Consider the following 26,188-nt stretch of genomic DNA (forward strand, 5'->3'; position numbering starts at 1 on the left):
CCTTCTCAGTGGTGGCCCCCAAATTATGGAATTATCTTAGTGATGAAGTGCGCCTGGTGCCAACGCTGTTATCTTTTCGGTGCCAGGTCAAGACTTTCCTCTTCTCCCAGGCATTTTAGCATGTGTTTTAAATTGTTTTTATATTGTTTTAAATTTTAAAATTGTGTTTTAAATTGTTTTTAAAATATATGTTTTAAATTGTATATTTGTTTTAATGTTTTTGATTGTTGTAAACCGCCCAGGGGGCTTCGGCTATGGGGCGGTATACAAGTGCAATCAATCAATCGATCAATCAATCAATCAATCAATCAAGCCACCTGAATGCCTGGCAGAAGCATAAGACTGCAGAGAGAGGACGGGCAGGTTTGTTCCTGGCCAAGAAAGTTCCCAGCTATATTAGGATACCGTATCTCTTCAGTGACCTAAACCCCAAAGAGTAGAGATCTCAAGCAAATGGTTGTTCAGATCTTCTCATTAGGACTTAGACTGAGGGCCAAATGACACTTCTAAGCAGGAATTCCATGATGGGATCTCTGGATATTTTGACTTTTCCCTGTTCGAAAGCTCCTGTTTGCCCTGCTGAGGAAACTGTGCAGGCATTTTGGTGGTGGTGGAGGAGGAGGAGGAGGAGGATGAACTGGTTCAGTACATTGTCTGCCTCCCTTCTCCCACCTGCCCCCCAGCTACTTGTAAGTGAAAATTGAAGTGGTGGGAAAGATCTGACCAGGGATCTCCCATGTGTCATTTGGCCCAGAGTTTGGAGAAGAACTCGCATGCAGATCTGCTTCTGGCATTGTTAGTAACGTTCCTGTGTCCCCCATGGTGTTAATGCAGTCATGTTCTTGGCAGAAGTTTCCCAGGCGACTTCTGCAGTTTGGAGGTGCTGCTTGGCTGTCTGTCTTCTCCCATCTGTTCACAGACAGTTCTTGGCTGTCATTATCTAGGAATGGCTTGGCTTGCTGCATCCCATGAGGCAATGACCACATCTAAAGTATACAAGTGGGCTGGTGCTGGGACATCCTGCTGCCTGTGTGCCGTTGTGGTGGGTGAGGCCTCTGAGCAATATAGCTCTGTGGGCTGCCAGAAGGGCCTGACAATGACTAAATGCTCTCAGCAACCCTGTTGTGCAGGGCAACTGTTGGCTGGTTTGTAGGACCAAGTGGCCAGCCATTAGCTTGTGTCTACTCATCTTGCAGGGCGTCCTATTTATACCACATTCATACAAAGCTTCATATACAAGATTTGCAGTCGATAGACTATTGTCACAAAAATCCAGCACTGTCAACATTTGACTTCAAAAGAGGAAGCTTCCCCGAAATGAGGAGATTGGTAACAAGGAAGTTGAAAGGCAAAGTCAAGAATCTGTCTAGAATCCTTGGGAGTTGTTTAAAAGCAGAATATTAGAAGCTCAGCTATAATGTATACCCCAGATCAAGAAAGGTACCACCAGGGCCAAGAGGATGCCAGCATGGTTAATGAGCAGAGTCAAAGAAGCTAGTAGAGGCAATAAGTCTTCCTTTAGAAAATGGAAGTCTTGTCCAAATGAGGAGAACAAAAAGGAACACAGAGTTCAACAAACAATAAAGGATGTGAAAAAAAGTTTGGGAGCACATTGCTGAAAGTGTAAAGACCAATACATATTTAAATGAATTTGAAATGGGAAACTGGCTAGGGAGGTGATTAAATTTTGGATGACATGGGAGTCACAGGTGTGCTAAAGGAGAAAAAGGAGAATGCAGATAACCTGAATGAATTCTTTCCATCTGTCTTCACAAGCAGAAGATATAGGGCAGATCCTTGTTCCTGAACTGAATATCTCAGGAAGGGAGTGTGAGGAAATTAGGGCAATAGTGGTGACAAGAGACAGTGTTCTAGGCTTTATGGACAAATTAAAAACAGACAAATCACCAGGGAGTTCATAGGGAACTCAGATGTGAAATTGCTGATCTTCTAACAAAAATGTGTAACTTGCCCCTAAGATCCGCCTCCACACTTGAGGACTAGAAAATGTCCAGTGTAACACCAATTTGTAAAAAGGATCCAGGGTGCTCCCTGAAGATTATGGGCTGATTAGGGTAACACCTGTTCAGGAAAAAGGTGGAAAGCATTGTTAAATATAGAATTACTACTCATATAGAAGAATAAGTCTTGCTGAAGCAGAACCAACAAGGCTTCTGCAAGGGTAAATCCTGTCTCACTAACCTATTACAGTTCTTTGAGAGTGTGCAAGCACATAGAGGTGATCCAATTGACATAGTGTACTTGGATGTTCAAAACGCTTTTGACAAGGTACCTCAACAAAGGCTCTGCACCTTAGTAAGCTTAGCAGTCCTGGAATAAGAAGAGAGGTCCTCTTGTGGATCAATAATTTGTTAAGTATCAGGAAGCAGAGAGCAGGAATAAATGGTCACTTCTCTTGGTGGAGAAAAGCTGACAGTGGAGTCCCCAAGGATCAGTATTGGGATCTGTGCTTTTAAACTTGTTCATGAATGATCCAGAGTTAGGGGTGAGCACTGAGGTGGCCGAGTGTGCTGATGATAGCAAATTGCTCAGGATGGTTAAAACAAAAAAGGAATGCAAAGACCTCCAAATGCATCTCTCCAAAATTGATGTCTGGGCAGCAAAATGGCAAATGCAGTTCAATGTAAACAAGTGCAATGTGATGCACAGTGGAGCAAACAAAATCCCTAATTTCACATATATGCTTATGGGATCTGACTGGCGGTGACTGACCAGGAACAGGACCTTGGGGCCATGTTGGACAGCTTGATGAAGATGTCAACCCCGTGTGCGGCAGCTGTGAAGAAGGCAAATTCCATGCTAGGGATCATTAGGAAAGGGATTGAAAATAAATCCACCACTATCATAATGCCATTATACAAATCTATGGTGCGACTGCGTTTAGAATACTGTGTACAGTTCAGGTCACCTCACTTTGAAAAAGATATTGCAGAACTAGAAAAAGTTCAGAAAGGGACAGCCAAAATTATCAGGGGTGTGGAGCGACTCTCCTTTGAGGAATGGCTTCAGCATTTGGAGCTTTATAGTTTAGAGAAAAGGTGAGCAAGAGCTAAGAGGAGACATGATAGAAGTGTATAAAATTATGCATGGCATGGAGAAGGTGGATAGAGAAAAGCTTTTCTCCCTCTGTCCCAACACTCAACCGTGTGGCCATCCAGTGGAGCGGAGTGCTGGAAAATTCAGGACAGACAAAATGAAGTCCTTCTTCACGCAGCGCAGAGTCAAACTTTGGAATCTGCTCCCACAAGAGGAGGCAGCGGTGGCCACCACCTTCGATGGCTTTAAAAGAGGATTAGACAAATGCATTGAAGATAAGGCTATCAATGGCTACTAGCCAGGATGGCTCTGCTCTGCCTGCACAGTTGGAGGCGGTATGTGTCCTGGCCTGCGCCCTTGGAATCAGACTCTGAGCCAGTGTTGTGCTTTTCCCCACTGTGTTTAATGTGAAACTTCGCACCAAGGCATTTCATAGATGAGCTTACAGATAACACAGGTCTCTGCAACATTACAGAGATTACTAGGCATGGCTACTCAAGTGCAGTCGTAGTTGCAGCCAACTGACATGCCCCCTGGGGCCACCTAAATAGAGTTGTGGTGGACTCACTACTTGCGCGGGAACTCTCGCCGATTCGGACTGGGCAAGCAAGTGGCTGCTTCACTGTGCTTCACTTCACTCTGGTCTCGCTGCCTGGGGGCGGCTCAGGAGGGCTGGCAGGCTTCAGCCCTCTCCCTCTGCCAACCACTGGAGCCTTCCCCAGGACCCCAGTCCTCCTGCACCTCCTCCTGGTCACTTTGCCAGGAGTGCTCTTTGGGATCCGCGACCGTCTTCTTCTGAATCCCAGTTGCTGGGGACTGCAGGGGGAGAGGGTGGCTGCTGCTGCTGCTGCTGTTGTGCTCAGGTCTGCTTGTGGGCTTCCCAGAAGAGGCATCTGGTTGGCTGCCGTGAGGACAGGACATGTTGGGCCGGAGGGGCCACTGGCCTGAGCCAGCATGGTCTTCTCAGGTTCTTAGTAGTGTGCTGCAAATGGCATGTTGTGCTCCTGAATACCTGTCACGTTTCCACTTGACTGCAGGCTGGTACGGTGAGGTTTCTGAGGAGCCTGCAGTGCTCTCTCTCTTCACCACCATCCTATGGATTGTTGCTGAGGAGGAGGAGGCCTCCTAGTGTTCAGTGGGGCTTACTTCCAGGTAAGTATGCACAGGATTGGTGCCTAAAAGTATTGGGTTTTGTGGGCACTGGAGTGTTTCTCTCTCCTACCTTGGAGATGGGAGTGCAAAGGTGGCAGGCTGGCCTTTTCAGCAGAATGCATCTTGAGCGGAACCTGGAAATGCACCTGTTGGGAAATTATGGCCTCAGTTGTGCATTCCCATTTTCTGTGTACCGTTGCTGTGGAGGCCCACTGCCTTTCCATTGCCCCCTTAGGTTCTAGAATTGTAAACAGAAGGGGAGAGGAGGTTTGGGGCAATTATTCTTAGGGTAACAGAAGCATCGACTCCTTTGGCAGAGATTATTCATTTTAGAAATGTAACAGTAAGTGGAGTATTGCTTTGTATCTGTTTATTGTCATCCCTGGAGTTTGTGCTCTGGCAAGCTGAGTTTCAAGAGAAAGTGGGTTTTTAAAGGTCGATCTTCTGCCAGAGGTCAGTACGAAGACCCTGGGAGTGGTGTCTGTGTGTGCACATGCATGTAAGTGCATGGCCACACGCACGCGCGCACACACACACACACACACACACACGAGTTCAGGGGAGCCAGCAACCTCCCTTCCCCTTCCAGCAAGGAGGCATTGCCTCTCTGTGACAGAACCCCCCCCTTGCCCAGTGAGGACCGCCACCCTCTGAGTAGACCCGGGATGGGAAAATGGAACAGGGTGGTGCCCTGTGTGTAGCATCACAGTCTTGAGGGCAGATACGTTGATGGGCCCATCAGTGAGAAACAACAGCCCACTTGTTGCAGAAAATGATTGTGGGGAAATTCCTAGTGCCCCCATCTGAGGGCTTTAAGTTGCATTTTGGGGCAACTAAACCCTCAAAATAGGTGTAGGGGGGTGCCCAAGGAAAAAAAAATAGGGCAAAGAATTCCTCTATGCAGAGAATGTGTGATGAGGGGAGTTGTGTTTTCTGGGCAAATATCACCAGAAGTGGGAGGGCCTTTGGGGAAGGGCCAAGGTATCCCAGTGGGTAGAGCATCTGCACTGGACGCAGAAGGACCCAGGTTCAGTCCCGATGGCATCTCCAAGTAGGGCTGGGAGAGACTCCTGACTGAAGCCCAGGGAAGCCACTGCCAGCCAGTGTAGGCAGTGCTGAGCTGGACGGACCGATGGCCGGGCGCAGGAGAAGGCAGCCCACAAGTTCCTTTGGAGCGACATCCTGCTTGTTGTAGGGACAGTAGGGCAGAGGGTGTGAGGCCACTGGGAATCCCAGGAGGAGGGAGGACCCCAACGGCTTCTGCGCTGGAACAGCTGACCTTTGGCATGCAGGTGGGGGCGGGATGTCACTGGAGCAGAGCACATGCCCCCCCCCAGGGCTACGCAAGGCTGTTCACGCTGCAGCGCGCAACCAGATGTCTGTGCCGGGATGGAGAAACGATACCTGGGAGGGTACAAGGAGGGGAACAAGCCAGGCCAGAGTGCGGGAGAGGAGCTGCCAAGTGCTGAGTGCTCCCCCCCCATGTGCCAGGATTTGGGCTGGGTCAGCTGAGCGCTGGGGAGCAGTCTGCCCAGAAGACCTTACTCAGCACTGTTCTTCATCTGTGGGTAGCCCTGGGAAGACTACTGAGCACAGCTCTTGTTTCATTATGGTTTTCGTCTGGGTGATTTACAGCCAATGAGAAGCCAATGCATGTGTCTTCTTTGCACTTGGCTTTGGGAAGGGTGACGCAAGTGGTCTGGAAGCCACAGGAAAACTGCCTGTGCCCGTCAGAGCTGTGACCTTGTGCCTGCTCTTCCAGATTGCTGCTGGTATCTGAGTTTATGCGATTCCTCGATATTGCATCTTGAATAAAGGCAGCTCTGTGTCTGCAAGAGTAATTCCAGAAGACAGCCCTGTTCCTCTGAAATACTGAGAGGGGAGAGGGAAGAAAGCTCTGTGGCTTCTTGCAGACTGAGCCAGGAGTGCTTCTGCAAGGGGCAGGCCCCATTTCTGCTGTAGTCTTTCCACAACTGACTTTGATGGCTGCCCTACTCAGGCCTTCTTGGCTTCCCTTTAAGGGCTTGCCTGAGGCCACCGGCTATCCCTGACTGAAGTAGGAAGAAGTGTTAGGGCGGGTGGGGGTGGAGTGGGTGTCTTTGGTCAGTCTGCAAATCTCTCCCCTCCCTTTGTTTGTTTTTGTGACATCTCTCTCAACTGGAGACTAATTCTACATTTGTATATGTGCAGGAGGGCTAAAGTTAGAATCGTCCAGCCTGCACCCTGTTGATTGTAAAGGTGGCTGGCTGGGGAAGCGGTTTGCAACTTACATTTCAAAGCCTTCTTGAAAGAGCGGAGGGAGGGAGGGGCCTTGGAGTGCCTGCTTTGCTGTCCGCTTGTTTGCTCATTTTGGAAGGATTCTTGTGCGTTCCCTCAGTCTCTGACGTTCCTGGATGCTTCACTGTTAGGCTTATGTTAAAGATTGGTCTTTACACCCTTCATATGTGGCCGATTATTGATCTTTTGACTGAGGAGGACTTTTGCAGGCATGGTTTGAGAGGAGGGGAGTCCTTGCCATTGCTGATCACCTCTCCCCCCGCCCCTCCGGCCTGCATTATCATGGTGCAAATCCTCTCCCTGGCCCAGTCTGCACCCTCTGAAGAGGAAGGGAAGGAGCCCCCTTTCCACCAGGGTCTGGGCCATAGGCAAGGGCAAAAGGGCTGTGGGTCTTTTGTGGAAGCTCATTGCACTGTCATCGTGGCTGCAGGGATAGACACACATCCTATAGCTTGACTCCCTTCCCAACCCCCATTGGTTCAGATGGCAGGTACCTCCTCATCAGACTAGTCTAGTTTGTCAAAGCTAGAGGACAAGGGACCACCACTTAAACCTACACTTTTGCACTTTTGAAAATGTGTTGTGTTCAGTAAATACTCAAGTAAAAGCTGGTTAGCTTTTTTTTTTTAACTATTATTAAAAGTTTTTAAATAGGACTCTCTCTCTCTCTCTCTCTCTCTCTCTTGAAGGAAGGAAGGAAGGAAGGAAGGAAGGAAGGAAGGAAGACCTACCTCTTCCCTGGGGAGTTAGTCCCCAGTTAACTCACCTGCTGTTGTCCACTCCCCACTTAATCAACCCTCATTATTCACTCCCCATGCCCAGGAGGCTAGACTGGCCTGACTCCACCGTGCCTTTTCAAATTCCGGCTCTCAGGCGCTTGAGCCATGCCCCGGCCTCATAGCCAGCCATGCAAATTGACAACAACCTTCCAAGGGGAAACAGCTCTTGAGCTCCAGGGAGCCGTAGCTGACAGGCGTCAAGGCAAGTTGAGCTGCTGAGTGCTTTCACTCCGCAGAAGGGGGAAAGGCCAGCACATGTTGCTCTGCGCTCCTTTAGTAACAAACACAATTATGCAGGTAGGGAGCCCGGAGAGGGGTTGGGACATTCCCCGTGTTTTACACTGTCTGCCACATGGCCGACTATCTGTAGTGAGCTCCAGGCTGTCCAGGAACACGCTTGTTTCCTTGAGGCCAAAGTGGCTGACCTGGAAAAGCCAAGAGAGGCTGAGAAGTTGGTGGATGAGGCCTTTGGGGACATGATAGCTGTGTCCCATTCCCAGGATGAGAGCTCTCCTGATGTCATGAAAAAGGAGGAGAACATCTATCTAAGGAAGAGGGACACGCTCGCTCCCTTAGAAGAGACCCGTTCCTTGGGGGACAATCAGCTATCCTCTCATGCTGAGGATACTTCTCTGGGGGGGGGAGGCACCCCCAGAATCATTGGTCACCACAAGCTTGCATAATGCCTAAATTTCCATGCACTTCTGTCCTGAAAGGGGGGTTCACATTGCAATGGAGCAATCAGGAGGACTCCATCTCTGCCTACAGGTGACTTACAAAGATAATCCGTTCTCTACCAAACTGCACAAGAACAAACTGCCATGTTGTTTCCTGCACTCCTGAGTGAAGGAAAACTCAGCTGAGGACCCTAGTGCTGTGAGGGCAAAGCTGATTGCTCTGTGTGCACAAGAACTACATTTACACAACAGGCTGCCTGGGGTCAAATCCCAGGTGCTGTTAATGTGATCTTTAATTGCTGTGTATCTAGACTGACATATAGACTCTGTTGGTAATATTGCCCAGTTAAACCCCTGGTCTCCCCTGCTAAGTTAGCCCCTCTTTCTCACCCCCATGCCCCCCCCGGTGCATCTGCAGCCTCTTCCTTTCTGTAACCCATGGCATGCTGTCTCTCTGGCCACCCTCATCCCCCCCCCCGTTTCCATAAACCTTTGTACTCTGTCTCAGCCCCCCTTTTCTTTCTCCAGCTTCTGTTCCCGCCTGCCCCCCAGTCTCTCTTCCTTCTCACTGAATTGCTGGGAGAACAGCACACAAGGCTGTCAGTCTCCCAGCAACTCACACACTCTGGTCCAGGGGGACCGTCAGACGCTGGTGGGCTGTGCAGGGCATCCTGGGAAAGAGATGATCACAGGAGCCACTGAGACCAGAGAGCGGAGCAGCGATGGCAGTGGTCATGAGGCAAGCACCCTCCTCCTTCTCTAACTCCTGATGGGCTTGGATGGCCTGAGACAATCCTACTAAAAGCGGGTGGGTTGGGGGGGCAGAGGATCTGGCGTTCTCCCAGCAGGCTGCAGATGGTCTGGCTTGAACCCTGTCCAGACACAGAACAGAGCAGGGCTCACAGATTGCTTGGGAGGGAGAATTCCCCCCATTACATTTAAGGACAGCTGCATGTGGACGCAACTGGTTGTGGCTCTAGAACGGCAAGTAGAGCCCCCTCCCACCCTTTCTCAGTCTGATCAGGATGGGAATGAGGGCCTCCTCACCCATGACTCGCCTTTCTCCACACAAGATGCCCAAACATGCCATGCCTTCTGCTAGGGCAAGAGGCTGATGCCCCAGTGCTGCTCATATTGACCTAATTTCCTTTGGAAACACGATTTGGACCTGGCGCCTTGAGAATCAGATGAACAATACTGAAGTCTGAATGACTGCAAATACCTGCAGCTGCTGCTGGGAGCTCTGCTAACAGCAGGCTTGGCAGGGAGGGCAGATAACAGTCAAGGCTGGGTTGAACGATGCATGAAGGCAATGCGGGGGGGGGGCTGCATTGTGCAGTACCTGAACCTGTGCTGTTGTGCCCCTGGGTAACTCTTCCAAGAGGAAATGCTTGGAGCCTGCAGCTGCAGGAACATAATAATCTACCAAGAGGCAGCGGTGGTGGCGGCCTTCCACACCAGAGAGCGAGTTCTCCTTGGCATATATAAATTCTGGCTGCTTTCAGGGCTGGTCTTGCATGAAACTACTTGCGCCTAAACTTCGGTTAGATGCCAACTGACTCAGGGCACACATGGGCTGCAGGAAGTTTATCTTCCAGACAGGACTTCTCTGGCCTTCTGGAAGAGCAGAAGTCTGAGGGAGGAACTGGGACTGCCAGAGCTGGACAGTGATGCTGACTGACAGTCTCAAGGAGATTGCTTTTGTTGTGAGGAATCCAGAGCCAGACCCTTGGTCTGGAAGACCACCGGCTCTCTGATCATCAGTGGTCATGTGGGGCAGGAGCAGGGATGCCTTGTCAGCCCAAGGGGCGCATTGCCCTCTGGGCAACCTCTGAGGGGGAGGGGCTGCTAGTGGTGGCGGGGGCAAAAGTGGGTAGAGCCACAAATGTTACCTTTGTACACACACTCAGACCTAGCCCTCCCCTCTCCCCCCTCCAGGGAAGCAAGAGGCATCTCCAGAGTTCAAGGGCATCTTCCAGCCAGGGAGGGGGAGGCAAGGCAAGGCTGGGGAGGGCCTGGAGAGAGTGTCTAGGGCCGGAGAGAGTGAGCCGAGAGCCATGTTGGGCCCTTGGGCCTGGGTTGCCTCACCCTGGAGCCACAGGAAGGGGGCCGCTTCCGGGCAGACCGTGTGATTGCTGCTGCTGCTCCTCTGCCTGGTGAGGGCAGAAGACCTTTGCCTAGAAGAGGTGCTGGTTAATCCTGGTGGTCTGTTCAGGCTCTAAGAAGGCGCCCTTTTCAGGGGGAGAGGGAGGTGCGCCAGGGCACCAGCAGCTGCTCCCAGGGGGGTCCTTTCTTGCCGCCACCTCCTTTTAGGAACTGCCTCATCAGCAGAGGGGTGGAGAGCAAGGCGCTGTCAGCAGGGCTTTCTGGCTGTGAGCTGAGAATTGGATTTGGTGGAAAGTGTTTGGCCACGGCCATGGCACATCATCCGTGCGCAATTCCCATTCTTCTGTTTGCCTAATGCTGTTGCCAGCAAGGATCAAGCTTTTATGCTGTGGGTTAGGAAGAAGGGGGCACTTACTGCACCTAAATTGGCACTCCCAGCTGGTGTTTTCCTGGCCGAGTGCACGCGCAGAGATGCAGGGTGTATTCTCCTTCACTTTCTCAGCCGTAGATCTGCTTCTCCTTGTAAATCAGCATGAGAAGACTCCACATAGAGTGCTGAGAGCCGCTGCTGGCTGTTATAGGATCCTGTGCAGAATCCCTTGGGGAACTGTGAGCAGGATGGGTGCTGTAACCTGCTTATGTTTCCAGAGCGTGCAGGAGAATTTTGAATAGAGAAAACAGACCCTTTGCAATACAATCCTTTTATTGTGCAGCCTTTGAGGAAGAGAGAGCTGAATGCAGTTTACCTCTCATTCCAATCAGTCCATTTACATTATAGACAGGCTGCTGGCTGACAGTGCTCCAGCTATTGAACCTGACGCTTCCTGCACAGCTTCACTGCAAATGGAGAAAGTTTGCATAAGTCGGAGGCTTTTTGTTTTGGGGTTTTGTTTTGCTGTCTTCCCCTTTCAGACTTTTTGTTTGAGTGGAGAATGCTCCCCTTCCTGCCCCAGTAACCAGAGCCAAGATTGCTCTAGCTGCTTCGGCGGAGGGAAGTTACAGACATGAAGAACTGCGATGGCTGCTGGAGTTATCAGTGATGCAACTGAGAAAAACCAGCGCTTGCATGGGGGTGTTGTGCCTCTTCCCACTGGGTCGCTGAAGGATTCTTGGCTGTGGCCAAGTGGTGTGATTCCTTATCTCTGTACATGATTTCCGTTTCTGGAGGAAGCTTTCCCACTTGATCTTCCTCTGTGTGATGTGGTCAGGAGTGGTTTTCATGGGCTGATAGAGTGGATTTGAACCATCTTCTCTTAGTCGCATCAATGTTGATGGGCTTCAGGGACTGGGCAGAGTTCCTGGGCTCTGTGAACCACTTCTTTGGGGCCAAGGATGAAAGAATTATCCCTCTCACTGTATACTGAAGCTGTGAGGTGTCAGAGGCTTTTGTCCACTCACCTGTGTTCTCAGTGAACAACCAGAGGACTCCCTCTGATCTTTGGAGAGCTGATAAAGGCCTTGCAATGTAGAGGGCGCAAGCAGGCAGAATTTGTTGGTGCAGTGTTTCCTCCAACAAACGGTGGTCCCCGGTGCCCACTTGCCAGCCCAGCCCTCTAGCCATACCAGAGCCAGCACCAGTAACTCCTTGCATGCCGAGGAAAGGTGGCCAGAGACAGAGAGGTTGGGAAGGTGCTGGGCAGGAAGGTTTCCCTCCGCTGAGGGGAAAGGGCCAGAGGAGGTCTTGGAGGAAATGATAAAGGGAGGGAGGAGGAGGAGGAAACAAGTGAACAAACTGAGGGCAGAAAGGCAGAGGATAAGAGAGGAATGCTGTTATAGGAGAGAGAAGTGAATGTGAAAGGACCAGGAAGGGGGGGATGAAAGAAACTTGCAATTGGGGATGCAGAGCAAGTGCATGCTGAGTGTGAAAAGAGAAAAGGAGGAAGAGATGGCAGCGGATGGGTAAAAATACTTTGAGAGGCATGGGGGGGTGGGAAGGGGAAAATATGTAAAAGAAAAAGCCTTCTCCGCTTCAGTGGACCAGCAAATTCTGCCTAAAATGGAGAAGCTGTCAAATGTTTGCCCTTCGTTTGAGGAAAGCTGAGCTATTCAACCCCTTGTCACAAGGAAAACATTGCGGCAAAGAATTTAATAATTTCCAAAGATGGGTAAGTGATGTTAGTAATTGCTAGTTGATTATGTCGAACTCTGCCTCCACCTGCCAACATTTTGTGACTGGTGGGCCTCGGAAATCTCAACTGGGCTGGGGGCAGGGTAGAAAGTTTGAGAACCCTGTGCTGAAGAAAGTTCTCCTCTCCTGAACCTCTTCTTGCTCCTGGCTGGAGGCTGCCCCTTGCCATTGGCTAGCATTTTGTCCTGCCTGGCTAGTGTCTCCCCGCAGGCGGGTGTGTGTGTCTTGGAGAGTCTCTTTGCTATGCCTCCTTTCTCCAGCTAGGACACTGCTCAGTGTACTTCCTCAGAGGGTCATGGTGACACAGCACCTAGGAAGGGAGGTTTCTCTTAAACATAGCAAGATGTGAGTCACACATGTTCTGCGCAACCCACGAAATAGTTAAATCTGATGAAGTGGTAATGAAGAATTACAGAGTTGTTTGTTTGACTTTGCAACTCAGGGCTCTTGGCAAATGAGTCGATTCATCTCACGGTGTTTCTGAAAGGAAATTAATGAATGCCGTTTGTCTTCCCACCCGTATCTCCTTTCCAGGCCATGCTTGTCATCATGTGTCCTTTGCTTTCCTCTGGTTTCCCCAAGTGCTGAAGCACCAACAGATCCACACAGTTTCCTCTGCTCTGCATTGTCGGTGGTTGTGTGTTAACGGTTGCCTGGTCTGACCACCCACAAGCTTTCAGCTGGGGCCATTTTCTCTTTAGTGTGCCTGAAACAGCTGCTGTTAGGCAGTTTCCTTTGGAAGTGACTGAAGTGCCGAACTGCTCTTCCCAAGGCCGCTCCTAGCCATGAGGAGGACGCCTTGGAGAGCACGCAGGGCCCTCTCCTGCCCTTGAAGTTTCAAGGCAGCAGATTTTCTTTCTCTGCCTCTCCTTACCTGCCAAATGTTCCTGCAGTTTAGAGGAGGAGGAGGGGGCATGTAGATTTGTTGATGGGAGGTTCAAGGCTTCCCACGACAAACTGGGAACCAAAAGGTATTTAGACAGAGCAGAGGCAGGCAGAGTCTGAAGTTGAACAGAGAAATTATTCTTAGGATCTGGCTGTCACAACACACAGTGGAGGCCATCAACTCTTGAGGCTGAAGTCACTGTTCAGGGTGATCAGTTGATGACTGGTAGGTTTCAACTATGGATTTTCAATTGGAATTGAATTGGTGGTCTCACTTCCTCTCTGTGCCACAGAGACACTTCACAAGCAGAAGCAATCATAGTAGTGAAGCAGATCTTCAGGGGCTTTCTTAGTTTGCACACTGAAGTGCAATTTTCCAGCAAGGGCTGGGAGGGACACAGGTATGATGCACACAGCGCTGCCCCTGGATTGTGAGTGTGTGTGTGCGCACGCACGCACGCACCTGTGATCATACTGCAGCAGGGGTGCTTGTCTGTCTGCTGAACAGTGCAGGTATTTTATGACTGAATTGCTGTGTGTAGGGATTGGAGGCAACATTATTTATGGCACTAGGTTGACTTTCTGTCCCCACAGGCAGCTCAAGAGGTAGAGTGTGTGTGAGAGAGATCACTACCTGCCTGCAGTTGCATGTGCAATAGCAGCATGAGACATTTTAGCACTCCTGATCTTTACAGTTTCGGTCTATACATTTCTCCTTGTCTAGATGTGGTCCTCGCTGTTGATAGTAAAAGCAATGGGGTTGGGGTTGCTTGGCAACCAGAGAGAGAGCCAGGAGGAGGAGGAAGGTTTGTGAGGGAGGGGCGACGCACTGAAGCAGGCGTCCTGCAGAGAGCGACTGATGGGGTGTGTGTGTGTGTGCCTGTGGCAGTGCTGGGCTGCAGCTTCCCCCTTTGAGCCGAGTTTCCACCGCTTCCTCTGGGGCAACCAATGGCTTGCAGCTATAATCCCATTTCTGAATTTCATTTATTAATGGCATTTATATGCCCACCCCATAACATAGCCTCCTTTGGGCCAGGGCGGGTTTGAGAAATAATGTAGGGGCATGGATGCAATCCCCTGGCTGTGTGTGTGTGTGTGAGAGAGAGAGACTGCCTAGCTCTGGGCTTGAAGGCCAAGGTCACTTTCTGTCGGTGTAAGGCAGGAGGTCCAGGGAGATCAGGCGGAGTCTCAGCACCCGGTGGTGTTCTTGAGCCACATCTTGATCAGATTAAATGTTTCCATGGCAGCAGGATGGAGGGGCAGTCTTCCATGAGTGGGGCAGTCAGGGTTGTGGGGAGAGTTCCTTCAAAACAATGCATTTTCTGTTCAGCATCAGAAAACTTTCAGCAAGTAACCAAACCCTCTTTAAAAAACGGGTCACAATTAAGGCAGCTCATAAAATCCATCGGCTTCTCCTCGAAGATGCCACAGTTTGGGCCTCCGGTGAAAACAGAAGTTAAAATCCATTTCCTGTCAAGTGAACCACAGGAATGAATCGGGTGCCTGGAGACTCTCCCATAAATAATTCAAAGGCACAACATTACATTAAAATAATGCTGCTGAGCTCAGGATGCAAACGGTCACCAGCCAGGAAATTCTGATTTTCCACTCCAGCCTCTCTCCCGACTCTGCTCTTGCTGGAGTTGCCCTGAGGCCGGTCGCAAGACTGTCATAGTGGGATGGGAGGGGGAGGGGAAGGCAGGAACCACCCCACACCGACAGCTCCCCTGACCTCCAAGGACACGGCAGGCCTGCATCTCTGAAGATTGTCACTGTCTTGCCCCTCTTGACTCTGACCCATGGCTGGAACAGCACCCTCTAGAGTGGGGAGGGGACCCCCCCCAAAGTGCTGCTCAACCCCAGCTCCCATCAGCCACCATGGCCATCTGGAAAACCACAGGGCTAGCCACCCCTCCTCTAGAGACTGCGGCCATGGAGCCTCCTCCAGAGCTGCTTTTGTCCAGATAAGTGTGCACATGTGAGCAGTTTCCAAAGGACATCCATGCTGTGCCTTTGAGTCTGGAGCTGAAATATTTCCTGGTCTTCTCCAGCCATTTCAGCTGATTCTGTGCTGGCTGCTGTTCCCCACTTGCAAACTGGTCCTTGGGAGCGAGGACGGGGGTTGATGGCAAGAAGTGCTTTCTGAATGGCAGTGAAGTGATCATGGCCATTCATAGAATCATACAATAGTAGAGTTGGAAGGGTCCTATAAGGCCATCAAGCCCAACCCCCTGCTCAATGCAGGAATCCAACTTAAAGCATACCTGACAAGTGGCTGTCCAGCTGAACCTTGAATGCCTCCAGTGTTGGAGAGCCCACCACCTCCCTAGGTAATTGGTTCCATTGTTGTACTGCCTAACAGTTAGGAAGTTTTCCCTGATGTCCAGCCGAAATCTGGTTTCTTGTAACTTGAGCCCATTATTCCCTGCCCTGCACTCTGGGACGATCGAGAAGAGCGCCTGGCCGTCCCCTGTGTGGCAACTGCCATATCTCCCCTCAGTGCTGTCATATCTCCCCTCAGTCTTGTCTTCTCAAGGCTAAACATGCCCAATTCTTTCAGTCCTTCCTCAGGTGGCGATTTCAGCTCACTTTGGTTTCTGCTGTCGTCATCATCATCATCAGATTTATTTGTCACCTTATACAACTAACTAGGCAGGTCACAGAAAAGTAAGGAAAATAAAATTTTAAGAATAAATACAACCATCAACAATTACTGAAACAACAATATCCACAAAAGGAGTAATATAAAACATCTGTAAAAATCAGCTTTGCTGCTTTGCTCTGTGATCATGGTATGTCAGGGAAGAGACCTCAGCCTTTCTGTGTCACCTGTGAGATCACAGCAGAGTTTATAGGCTGTGTGTTTTGAGGATGTATTTGTTTTATTTATTAAGTGGAAGATGTCTTCTGTTTCAGAGCTCAAGGTGGCGGGTTCTCTGGCTGAATCCCATCCGCTTTAGTAGGAGACCTGCGTCTTGTGCCTCCAGGCCATAGCGCCCCTTTGAGGGCATTTTGAATGCAGCAGGGTATGTTCTCACCCTGTGAGGAGGTTTTCTAGTGGCCAGCCTTCGTCTAGTGTTCACCTGCCCTCCTTCCTTCCCTGAATAAGCTTTGGCCCAGAACTCTTATTATCCAGCCTCTGGTTTGTTAAGAAGAGCCTGAGGTGATGCAATAGCCAAGCAAATACTCTTGGCTTGTTTGTTTCACCTCCAGATAGCCTGCAGGGTGGTCATCAGGATTTCCTGCAAGCACATAGTGGCTGTCGGCTGGGTCAAGGCAGCGTTGCAAGGAACGGAGATGCAAAAGACCAAAGAGCACTTGTGAGTATTCCTGTTCAAAGGCGCTGAAGCCCAGGCGGCTTCTTGGATGCTGCCCTTCCTGCCTTCTTCATAGCCCTGAGATGATACTAGCATAAGAGATTGGAACGAGGGCTCAGCAAAGTAGCTTCTCTTCACTTTCCACATTGGAAAGTGGCCTTTTCAGGGAAAGGTTTAGTTTTCCAGAGAGCTGCAGTGTGTCAGATCTGCCTTCCCTGTCCCCTTAGCTGCAGGTGATGCAGGGATGGCTGCTGTTCCAGTGGCAGCTTCAGCGTAATCCTGCATTAACCTGTTTGATCATTTTACAGCCCAGTTGAATAACTTGCAATTAATGACAGGAGCCCTGTGATAGTCCCCCCCCCACACAGAGAGAGAATTACTCCCCAGCCCTTCCAACCCATTGATCTGCCAGTTGATGATAAATGCTGCTGGGTACTCGCTTTATCTCCAGTTGAGGCACTCTGCATCTCCTTGAACCAAGTGACACTAAAACTCTCTAATTAGCACTAAGCGGGCAGCCTTCCCCCCTGTTAGATGTGGAATTTTCCAGATAAGCTGACCCTCATTTTTCAAAGGCCTGTCTCTGGATTAGACCTCTGGGAAAAGAGCTTTATTCTGCCTGGCTAAACAAAGTATTTTCCAGAGTTGTTTGCAGCCTTTTGAAGTGAGTCACCCCATGCAGAGAGCCTGGGTACCCTCCCACCCTGGCACTGTGCAGTGCAATCAGCCGGCCTTCACTGTCAACGTAAACCAGGGCTGCATCGCTCAGAGGAGAGGCGGGCCCTTTCCCCCATAGCTCCTTTTGTCTTTTGCAAAGGAATATTGAAAACATGGACTATGGCTCACCTTTGACTTGTAGTGATGGCAGTCCAGGTTGGAAGGGAGGGGTGGGTTGGCTGAGTGTTCAGACAAGGAGAGCCAAGGCTGGAGCCTGTGGCAGGTTTCCCTCCATCCACCAGGATCACGTGGCTGCTGCTGTGGCTTTCTGAGCCTCATCCTGAGCACGTGGACGACCAAGAAATGCCCAGTTACAGCTGTGCGGACCTTGGATAAGGCAGCTTTAGAAAAGGACTAGCCCGGTTCATGGAGGAGGTGACCTACTGTGTTTAGCAGCCCTACCTCTGCTGCCGGGCGTGTATCACTTTCATGCCTTCTGTGAGCTTCCCACAATAATCTGACTGTCCGTGGAGGGAGACGGCACACGTGGACTAAATGAACCCTGGGACTGATCCAGCAGACCTGCTCTTCCGAGGTTTCTGTCCTTGATTCTTGATCTAGTTTGAGAATCTCAGCTTCTCACTTTTTTATTTAAAATATTGTCATGCCACCCTTCAATAAAACCTCCTGGGTAGCCTTAATTAATTTAAACTTATATGTTAAATTTTAATACCCCCACTTTGCAAAGTAGCTGCCTCTCTCTCTCTGCTTTTCACATGTGCAGAACATGGGGGTTGAATTAGAAATAAAATTGATAAAGGTTTGTTCTGTTCCTTGCAAACAAGGCAAATCTGTGTGGGTGTATGTCGTGGGGGTGGGGAGAGGTTGGATGGGGTGTAATCAGTTGCTCCTTGCATGTGTTGTGCAGGCTGCCCTAAGAAAACCCTCTGGAACTGGCACTCTGCTCCAGCTATTTTTGTCTCAGGTTTCCCACCCCTTCTGAGAGTAGCTCCCTTCTTTGCCAAATGACTTTGGAATGAAGGCTGTGTCCACACGAGGGCATTCATGTGAACATGGGCCACCCTTTCCACGTGTGCGTTTGTGCACCCTTGTCCACACAGGAGTGCTCTCAGTTTTATGCCTCTGAAATCCATCCAGATGTTTCTGGTCCACACCAGTGAGTGGTGCTTGATGGGATATATTTGTGCTGCTGTGTGGTGTTGTCCCCTCCCCTCAGTTAGTACTTCTCCACCCACCATAAGTTCTGGAAACCTGAGGTCCACTGTGGGCCTGCAAGCAGGTGTGTGTTGAGCTGTGTGCCTGCTCCTTTAAACATATTTATTTTAAATACAAGTGTACCGATTTTCACAAAGGAAAAATAAATAAACCAGTGTCCTCCAAGCCAGAAAACCTGAGGTCTGTTATGGGCATGTGTCCAGGTGTTTGTTTACCTGAGCAGACATGCCTTTTTAATGTTTTTACTTTTGAAGTACAAGTTTTCCAATATACCAGGTTTGCACAAAACAGCAGCTAAGCATATTTTTTAAAAATGTGTGTTGCTCCAAGCCAAGCAAGGATTTGGAGTCGCTCCTGTGCAAAGCTGTCAACCCCTCCCCTCCCTCCTATTTTCCTTTCCCATCTCCTGAACCTACAAGCGCAAATTTTATCTTTATTTTCATTACAGCTGTTTACGCAAGAGCACTTCTGTGCAAAAGAGCTGTTTTAAAAATTAAAATACTGTGAATGTGCCTTCAGTAACAAAAAGGTGAAGAAGGACAGGCTGCATCCTTTCCTTTGGGCTAATGGAAATGAAATGGAAGGATGGGGTGAAGTGGCACACGGCACCCAGTGAAAATGTCTCCACGCATGTAAAAAAGCCCTCCCACCCGCACAATGAGCTTCGGCGTGTCCACAGTTGAGTGACATGCAATTTTATGATGTTTTAAAGTGTTTTTAGTGTTTTTGTTTGCTGCCCTGGGTTCCTACTGGGAGGAAGGGCGGTATATAAATTTAAATATTATTATTATTAATTTTATGTTGGATTTTCTTCCCTTATTGGATTATCTACAAACTGGGAAAATCGGAATGTTTTTTGTGTCTGTGTGGGGGGGGGGAGGAAGTGTGGGATGCTACTTGGATGCAGAGGACATTGTGTGCATGCAGATAGTATAAAAAACAGAGCCAGAAGCAGCTTCAGATCCACATTAAACTCTAGTGTGGACAAGACCTAAGGCAGTTCAGTTGTGGGGAAAGGGTAGGGATTGGGCTACATGTGGAAGCCCTGCTCATCTCCCTGGACTAGTGACCTTCTCCTTGCTTGAACTGCCAAGGTCAGGCCGGGCTGCTTTTTACAGACACACCCCAAGTCAGAGCTTGGCCTTCTGCTTCGTGTCCACTGCTAGGGCTGAGAGGAGCCTTGTTGTGAACCCACCTGGAACAGCCTTGCTGTGGAAAAGCCAGAGCCTGGGCGGTTCAGAAGCCTCAGAGACGATCTGGTGCAAGGAGCTGCTGCTTTGCTAAGCAGAGAGAACTCACTTTGGTGTGCCGCAGAGGCTCTCTTGCCTTGAGCTCCTAAGTTCGGTGGGCTGTTCCGCTAAATAAGTCTGCACAAGGTGACAGTTTGACAACCGGCATGGGAGGGTCTTGCGGAGACACTATTTGGGCTCACAATTCTCAGTTGCCCAATTGGAAGAGAGCTGAGTTTAAGGATAGTGTTTACACAATAGCATTTATTGCCATGGACATTTATTATGGAACATAGTTCAAAAATGGAAAGTTGGTTAGGTCAGAAGGGAAAAGGTGTTTCTTTCCTGTTTGATGGACCGGGCAAGAAGTCAAAAATGCTGGAACATGGCAGTAAATGCTGTTTCTGAAATCCTGCACATGCCCGTCGCCTGACGCCAGCCGGAGCCACTACTATTTTCTTTGTTAGGTTTTGTCAAGCCTTGAGCGCCGGAGCAGCCTTATAATGCAGGGCTTCCTTTGGGAACCGCCGCTGGCTGGACCAGGCAATCCCGCCAGACCCTTTGGAGAAACAGAGGACGGTGACTGGACGGGTGCCAGGTTAACACCTGCTGGGAGGAAGGGCGGGGTATAAATCACATAATAAAGAAAAAAAGAAACATTTCCTAGAGTAGGCAGTGAGGTGTGCTGGGGGACCCTTGAGCAGGAACTTGATGCTAAATGGTTGCAACGGGCTCGAGCGTGGCCGTGTGCTACTGGAGGGCTCCAAGCGTTTCTTAACGTAGCTCCTGCGTGTGTTCAGAATGAAGCTAAATGTGACAAGGAGCGGAGGAAGGTTTCCCTGATCGGATGCTGCAGGCGCCACAAAGGAAGCGAGGGTGGACGGCAAGCACTAGGGCCCAGGAGGCGCCCCGCGCCGGAGCTGGAGTGGAAGAGGCAGGCTGTGAGCGAGCCGAGAAGAGGAAGTCGTTAGTGCAGCAGACGGCGCGCGCGCGGGCGGGCGGCGGCGGCGGCGGAGTGCTGGCCCGCGGGGTTGCAGCCACCCTGGGCGGGGCACTCCGCCCCTTGGAGATTTCCTTGGTTCTAGGAGAGCAGAAGCGGCGGCAGGGGCTGGGAAGGTGCCCGTCGAGGCCGCCCCCTGTTCGCGAGGGAGCCGTCGGGCTTGAGCTCCTGCCGGCAGGAGGCTTGGATGGCAGCGGGCGGGCAGGTGGGCAGCCTCCTGGTGCCGCAGCCGAGAGTCCTCCGGCCGCCCGAATCTCGGGGGAGGATGCCTCTCCCGGGCTGCCCCAGGCGAAGCAGCCCCGGCGGCGTGGCGTGCTCCGGCACCAGCACGCCCCTGTGAGCGGGCGCCCGGCCGCCGGCTGCGGGACGGTGGCAGCATGAGTCGGGCCGCCAGAGACGTCGAGCCTGCCGCCACCTCGAGCAGCCCCGTCCCGGCGTGATACAAATATGATGAAATGGCAGCCCCGGAAGAAGGTGAGCGAGCCAGCTGGCCGGCGAGGGGCGGGGTCGCCAGTCTGCTTCTCGGCCGATGGGCCAAGGCTGCTGCTGCTCTCTCGGGGTGGGGGGGGTGGGCCCTGCCCTGCCCTGCCCTGCCCTGCCCTGCCGTGCCGTGCCGTGCGGGGGGCCGAGGAATGCCGCTTTGCAGGAGGATTGGCGGGTACCCTCCCCACCCCCACTCTGGGGAGGGGAGGGGGCTAAACCGGTGGGGGCCACTGCTCGCCGAACTCCACCCTGCCCGCACGAAGGCGAGGGGCCTGCGGCAGCTCATCAGTCTGTTGCCCGCTTTATCACGTCGGCGCGGTTGCCCCAGGAGGGAAAGCCATAGCCCTGTTGCGACAGGGGCTGGGGGGAGGGCTGCAGGCACACGCTGGCGGAGGAAGGGGGCCCTTTGCTACCCACCGGCGGCGCCTTGGTGCAGCTGTCCGGGCACGGGGCGTGTGCCGGCCGCCGGTGTGCCACTGCGGCGGTTCTGCCTCGCTCGCTCTCCGCGCTGCTGCTTGGAGCTCACGTCCGCTCGGCTGGCAGTAAATCTCCCTCTTTCAGGCCATTTCCTTATATGGCTGCTTTGTTGGAAGTGGAGTTTTTGAAGCTCGCTTAGCGGTTCTGCAGACAGACCCAGCCAATCCCCCCAGCTGTGGCGCTTGACGGGGAGGGGGCTGCGTGGGGCTGAGGCGCTTCAGTCAGCACGTTGGGGGTGCAAGAGCGGCGCCGCCATCCACCCGGCTCACCGTTCAGCAAGGCGTTTAAGGCGAGCCGCGCTTGGCAACCCTTTTATTGACGTTCTGGGGGGGGGGAATCCAGCGGAGCCGCTCCCAGCGCTGGCCCTTTGCTGCAGCTTCCAGCTGTGGGCTTTCAGGTGTCATTGAGAGGCACTTTGTACTCTGGGGTGCCACAGGCGAGAAACGTGCAAGGGCCACCCCTCTGCCGTCTCCGCGTCCAAACTCCAGGCGGCTCGTTGCAGTGTGGCATTCCCCGGGACTTCCTGCGCCAAGAGCTTCTTCTACCTCCGTGCCTGCAGCCAGGAAGGGGGTGAGGGGGGTGTATTGTCAGAGCCGTTTTTCAAGGCCCCACTGCCCTCTCTGCCTCCTGGGTTTTTGTCCACGTCTGGTTTTGTCATCCGATGGAGCCGGCAGGCAGCCCTGTGATTAGATCTTTGGAACCCCCTTTGGGCCGCTGTTGCAGAAGCCCAGACTCAAAGCGATGAAATATTATCCTTGGCAGCTGGAAGAGGTGCTTCGAAGTGTCGGGGTTCTCTCTGCAGGATTGGTTCACCCGGACGATGCTTAATCACAAAACCAGAGGCCAGAGCTTGTTCTCTGTGCTTCAGTCTCTCAGCTGCAGTCCTCACTAGGGTCAGTTCCACCCTCTGTGTCAAAGAAGCGCTTTGCGTTTGGCTTCAGCTGTCGAATATCTTCTGGATCTGCTTGGTCTGTGGTGAGATGATGGAAACTCTCCCTCTGTGCTCTGATTGGAAAGCAGCAGGAAGGAGCACTCTCAGGCAAGCGCCCTGGAGAGAGTGGCTCCGTGCTCCGCTCCAGGCGAAGAGCAGTGCCCTCTGTAGTGCCATTTGGCAGCACTTGACAGTCGCTCCCAGGCCCTTTGCCTCTGAGATGAGGGGTCAGTTACTTGCCTGTGAATGCGCTGTAAACTCTGGACTCTTTTTGTCTTTTTTCTGGTTTCATGGTTTGTTAGCTCTATGTAATTTTGCAGGAGCATCTTTGCCCCCTCAAAGTGGGTAGATACCAGCCACACTGCTAAATGGCAAGGGAAGACTTAGGTGTGAGTGTAAATGCCTCTGTTGTTGGACCTGGTGGTTCTGGAGTGGAAACCATACCTTTTTTGGCAGGCACGGAGCTTGAGGATGACCTGATTTTACATGGGAAGCACCGCAATCCTATTCATTTGCATTTGTATACTGCTTTTCCACTCGGGGTGCACAAAGTGGTTTTCACTTAAGCACCCAGCACTAAACCTATGTAGTCTTAAAAACAAATGGAGAGACAAAATAACAACCCTCCTTAAATAAATCCGCAATCCTTACAGCCATGAGTTAGATGGGTGCCAATCCATACCAAGCCCCAAAGAAAGGCTTTGGCGAGTTAGCATTCCAGTGGAAACATATTGCAGTAAATTACATATTGCTGAATGCTTTGATCTTGCTACTCGCAGTACATCCAGCTTTTTTTGGGGGGGGTCCCAGGGGTAGAGGCTTCACCTGCCTTCCAGCTGCAGACTTAGTTCACTAGTATGTTCTAGGGGACTTTGTCTTGTCTTCCTCTCCCTTCCAGTATCATGTAAGCATCTCAAGTCGCTTGGTGAGATTTAGTCAACTGGACCCCAAGAAATTGTCCGAGAATGCACATGGACATGAGCCGCCTGCAAGTAATGCTGTGGCTTTTTTTCTTTTCAGGAGCAAAACAGCATAAGAAGGGTGGCTCTGATCCAGGCAGCTGTTGGGTTTTTGCTGTTTGTTGGTTTTGGAAACCTGACAGCTACGATTAAACAAGAAGTGATTCTTCTGGATTAATTACTGTAAGAACTACATCATCGGCATAGAGACATAATTTCATGTCTTGCTTCTTTATTTGAACTCCAGCGACCCCTCTGTTTGATCTAAGCAAGAGGTAGTCAACATGGTGCCCCCCTCCCAGATGCTGCAGACACAGCTCCCATCATCCCTGACAATTGGCCGTGCTGGCTGTGGATGATGGGAGTTGTAGTCCCAAACATCTAGAGGGCATCACATTGGCTACCCTTGATCTAAGCTAAAGGTTTAATTGCTAAGGCAAATAATAGAGAAGATGGAGGGACCCTTGCTGGGGCACCCCTTTTAAACTGAAGAGGATCTGAAATTTTGCCATTAGGCAGGGGTCTCAAAAGTGGCACTTGCAGATGCCAGTGTGCCCAGAAGTACCTCCTGAAGCACCTGCAAAAAGTCTCAGTAAATATCCCTTCAAAAATCTACAGTGTGACATACCGCTCTTCCGGCTTAGCCTCTCCCACATGCCCCCTTGAACAAGACCACATTTCATTGGATGCCAGGACTGGTCACCCACCCATCCTCCCTTCCATTCTGAACAAAGGAGAGGTGCAACAGCTGTGAGTGTGACAGTGACTGATTCAGGTGCCTTTTCCCCATTGATGGGAGGCGCGGGGCAAGGCTGCACCATTTTGTGGTCCTGTTTCTCTTCTCTTGTAGATTTGGCTGACATTTTGTTTTATGCCACACCCCTATGCTAGCCATTTTTTTACTAGTGCCCACAGTACTTTTTCAAATTTTCAAATGTTCCAACAGCCCCCAAAAGGTTGGCAGCTCTTGCCATTAATGGTTATAATCTCAACTTTATACTGTACAATCCATTCAGTACAATGTTTGTCTAAATTAAAGGCTTCTAAAGAGTTCCATAAATATATCCACTCCGTGTAGTAAACAGTTTTGCTGTGTCCAAGAAAAGAAAAGCTAATTTGTGTTTACTTTATTTATAAAATTTATCAATATTTAAATAGTAGTTCACATGTTAGGATCAGAGATGAAACCTGTTTGGTTTTCCTCTTTATACTAATTTATTGTTTAATCTAGTATTTTAGCTAATAATATAGCCAGCCATAGTTTGAAATCTCAGTTTTAATAATACAGTTGGCCTGTATGAACTAGATAGATCTGGATTCTTACTTGCTTTGGGGATTATTGTCCTTGCCTCCTCACAGGATGTTGGCATTACCCTGGTTGACGTGCACTTACTTACACTATTAAGGAACGGTTCCGATGCAGCATCTTCAAATACTTTATAATATTCCAGAGGTAATCAATTGGGGCCTGGTGATTTATTTTTCTTAGCTTTCTTAAAGCCTATTTAAATTTCATCTAAAGAAACTGAGGATTCTGGAAACTGAATATCATCATTAGAAAATTTAGGAATCAATTTTTTCCTACTTGAAATACTGTCCAGGTAGGGGAGGAGGAAGTGTCTTCTGATTGTCAAAAAGGCTAGCCAGTCAGCAATCTGCACTGCTGCCCTTGGCTGGGGAAAGGGTCAGGTGCTCCTGAACTTGATTATTTTGAGGCAGATTCTTCATCTGCCCCCCAAAAGGTGATTGATCTGGAGCTCTTTTCCTGCTCCAACGAGGGAGGGAGGGATGTTTGCACCCAATGCGCGAGGCAGATTTTTTATGATGGAAGGGAGTTGTCCCGAGTCCCCAGAGCTTAGCCTGGTTCTATGTCTGGCCTTGTGGTGAGAGGTACAAAGGCGCGGTGTCAGTGCAGCAGACTGTCCACCCGCTGGACAGCTCAAGCAGGCAGGTGGGCTGGTGGCTTGTTGCTTGTGGGGAGGCTGAGGCTGCCAGGAAGAAGAAGCGAGGTGCTCGTGAGACTGAGGGCCGTTGTCTGATTGTCCTGTGTGGTGTCTCATTGGTATGCAGGCCTCTTATTAATGGCTTCTGTATGTTTTTCTCCTGTGCCCACCGCTGATGGCAGAGGCGAGCTTGAGCAAGAGAGGCCTGTTCCCCACATCTTGCACTGGCCATGGGCTCCCATGAGTGGCTCTAAAGCTGCTATGGAGGCAAACTCAGCACAAGTTAATGGGTCGCTTTCTTATGCAGGATGCCCCGATTGCTGCCTTGCCATGCCCCCACCCCCAGTCAGCTGAAACGGGCACCTTCATGTCACCCCGTTGGCCATCTTCTTCTACAACATGCCTGGTGGGGCGCTGCATGCTGTCCTGGCAGAACCGGAGGGGTCAGTTCCCTTGCCCCCTTTGCCTTCCCAGTGGCCTTCACGGTGTTGTTTGGCAGCAGAAGGATCAGCTGCTTGAGCAATGTGGTAGTTGTCAGTTGCTCCTGTGCTTCAGGTAAGGGAGCCACCATTTCTTCCTTCTTTTTTTAAAGGCCCTTGTGGGTTTCATGAAGTTATCTTAAAGCAAAACAAACACCCACGATCAAACAGCTGAAGCACTTCACCAGGGAAGGTGGGAAAGGCTCTGGATGTGCACTGTCATAGGCACAGGCAAGTGGATTTTCCTGAGGCTGACTGGGGTGGGCGGGGAGATTAATTTAAGTGAGGGGTGGGAACATTTTCCAGCCAGTGGGTCATTTGAACAGGCGTGCAGGGCCATCCGTCTGCCAGTTGTCCGATGTCACAATAAAAATGTTCCTTTGCGGGTTGTGGCTCAAGTTGTAGCTGCAGAAAAA

At 50.7% G+C, this 26,188-nt stretch overlaps 1 protein-coding gene across 5 annotated transcripts in view; it reads left to right on the forward strand.

Annotated features, from left to right (window-relative positions):
- The window catches only part of TTC28 (tetratricopeptide repeat domain 28), a 165,338-nt gene that overhangs the window by 51,058 nt on the left and 88,092 nt on the right, over positions 1 to 26,188 (forward strand). Inside the window, exon 1 of one of the 5 annotated variants that reach the window (XM_061603479.1) lies at positions 20,393 to 20,974. The exons of the other annotated variants lie outside the window; for them this stretch is intronic. Coding sequence (XP_061459463.1) covers positions 20,948 to 20,974 — 27 coding nt within the window. The 5' untranslated portion in view covers positions 20,393 to 20,947. Of the gene's footprint in view, positions 1 to 20,392; positions 20,975 to 26,188 lie in introns of those variants that run through there. 5 annotated transcript variants of the gene reach the window in all.

Source organism: Rhineura floridana, chromosome 19 (genome assembly GCF_030035675.1).
Source record: "Rhineura floridana isolate rRhiFlo1 chromosome 19, rRhiFlo1.hap2, whole genome shotgun sequence".
NCBI classification, from domain to species: domain Eukaryota; kingdom Metazoa; phylum Chordata; class Lepidosauria; order Squamata; family Rhineuridae; genus Rhineura; species Rhineura floridana.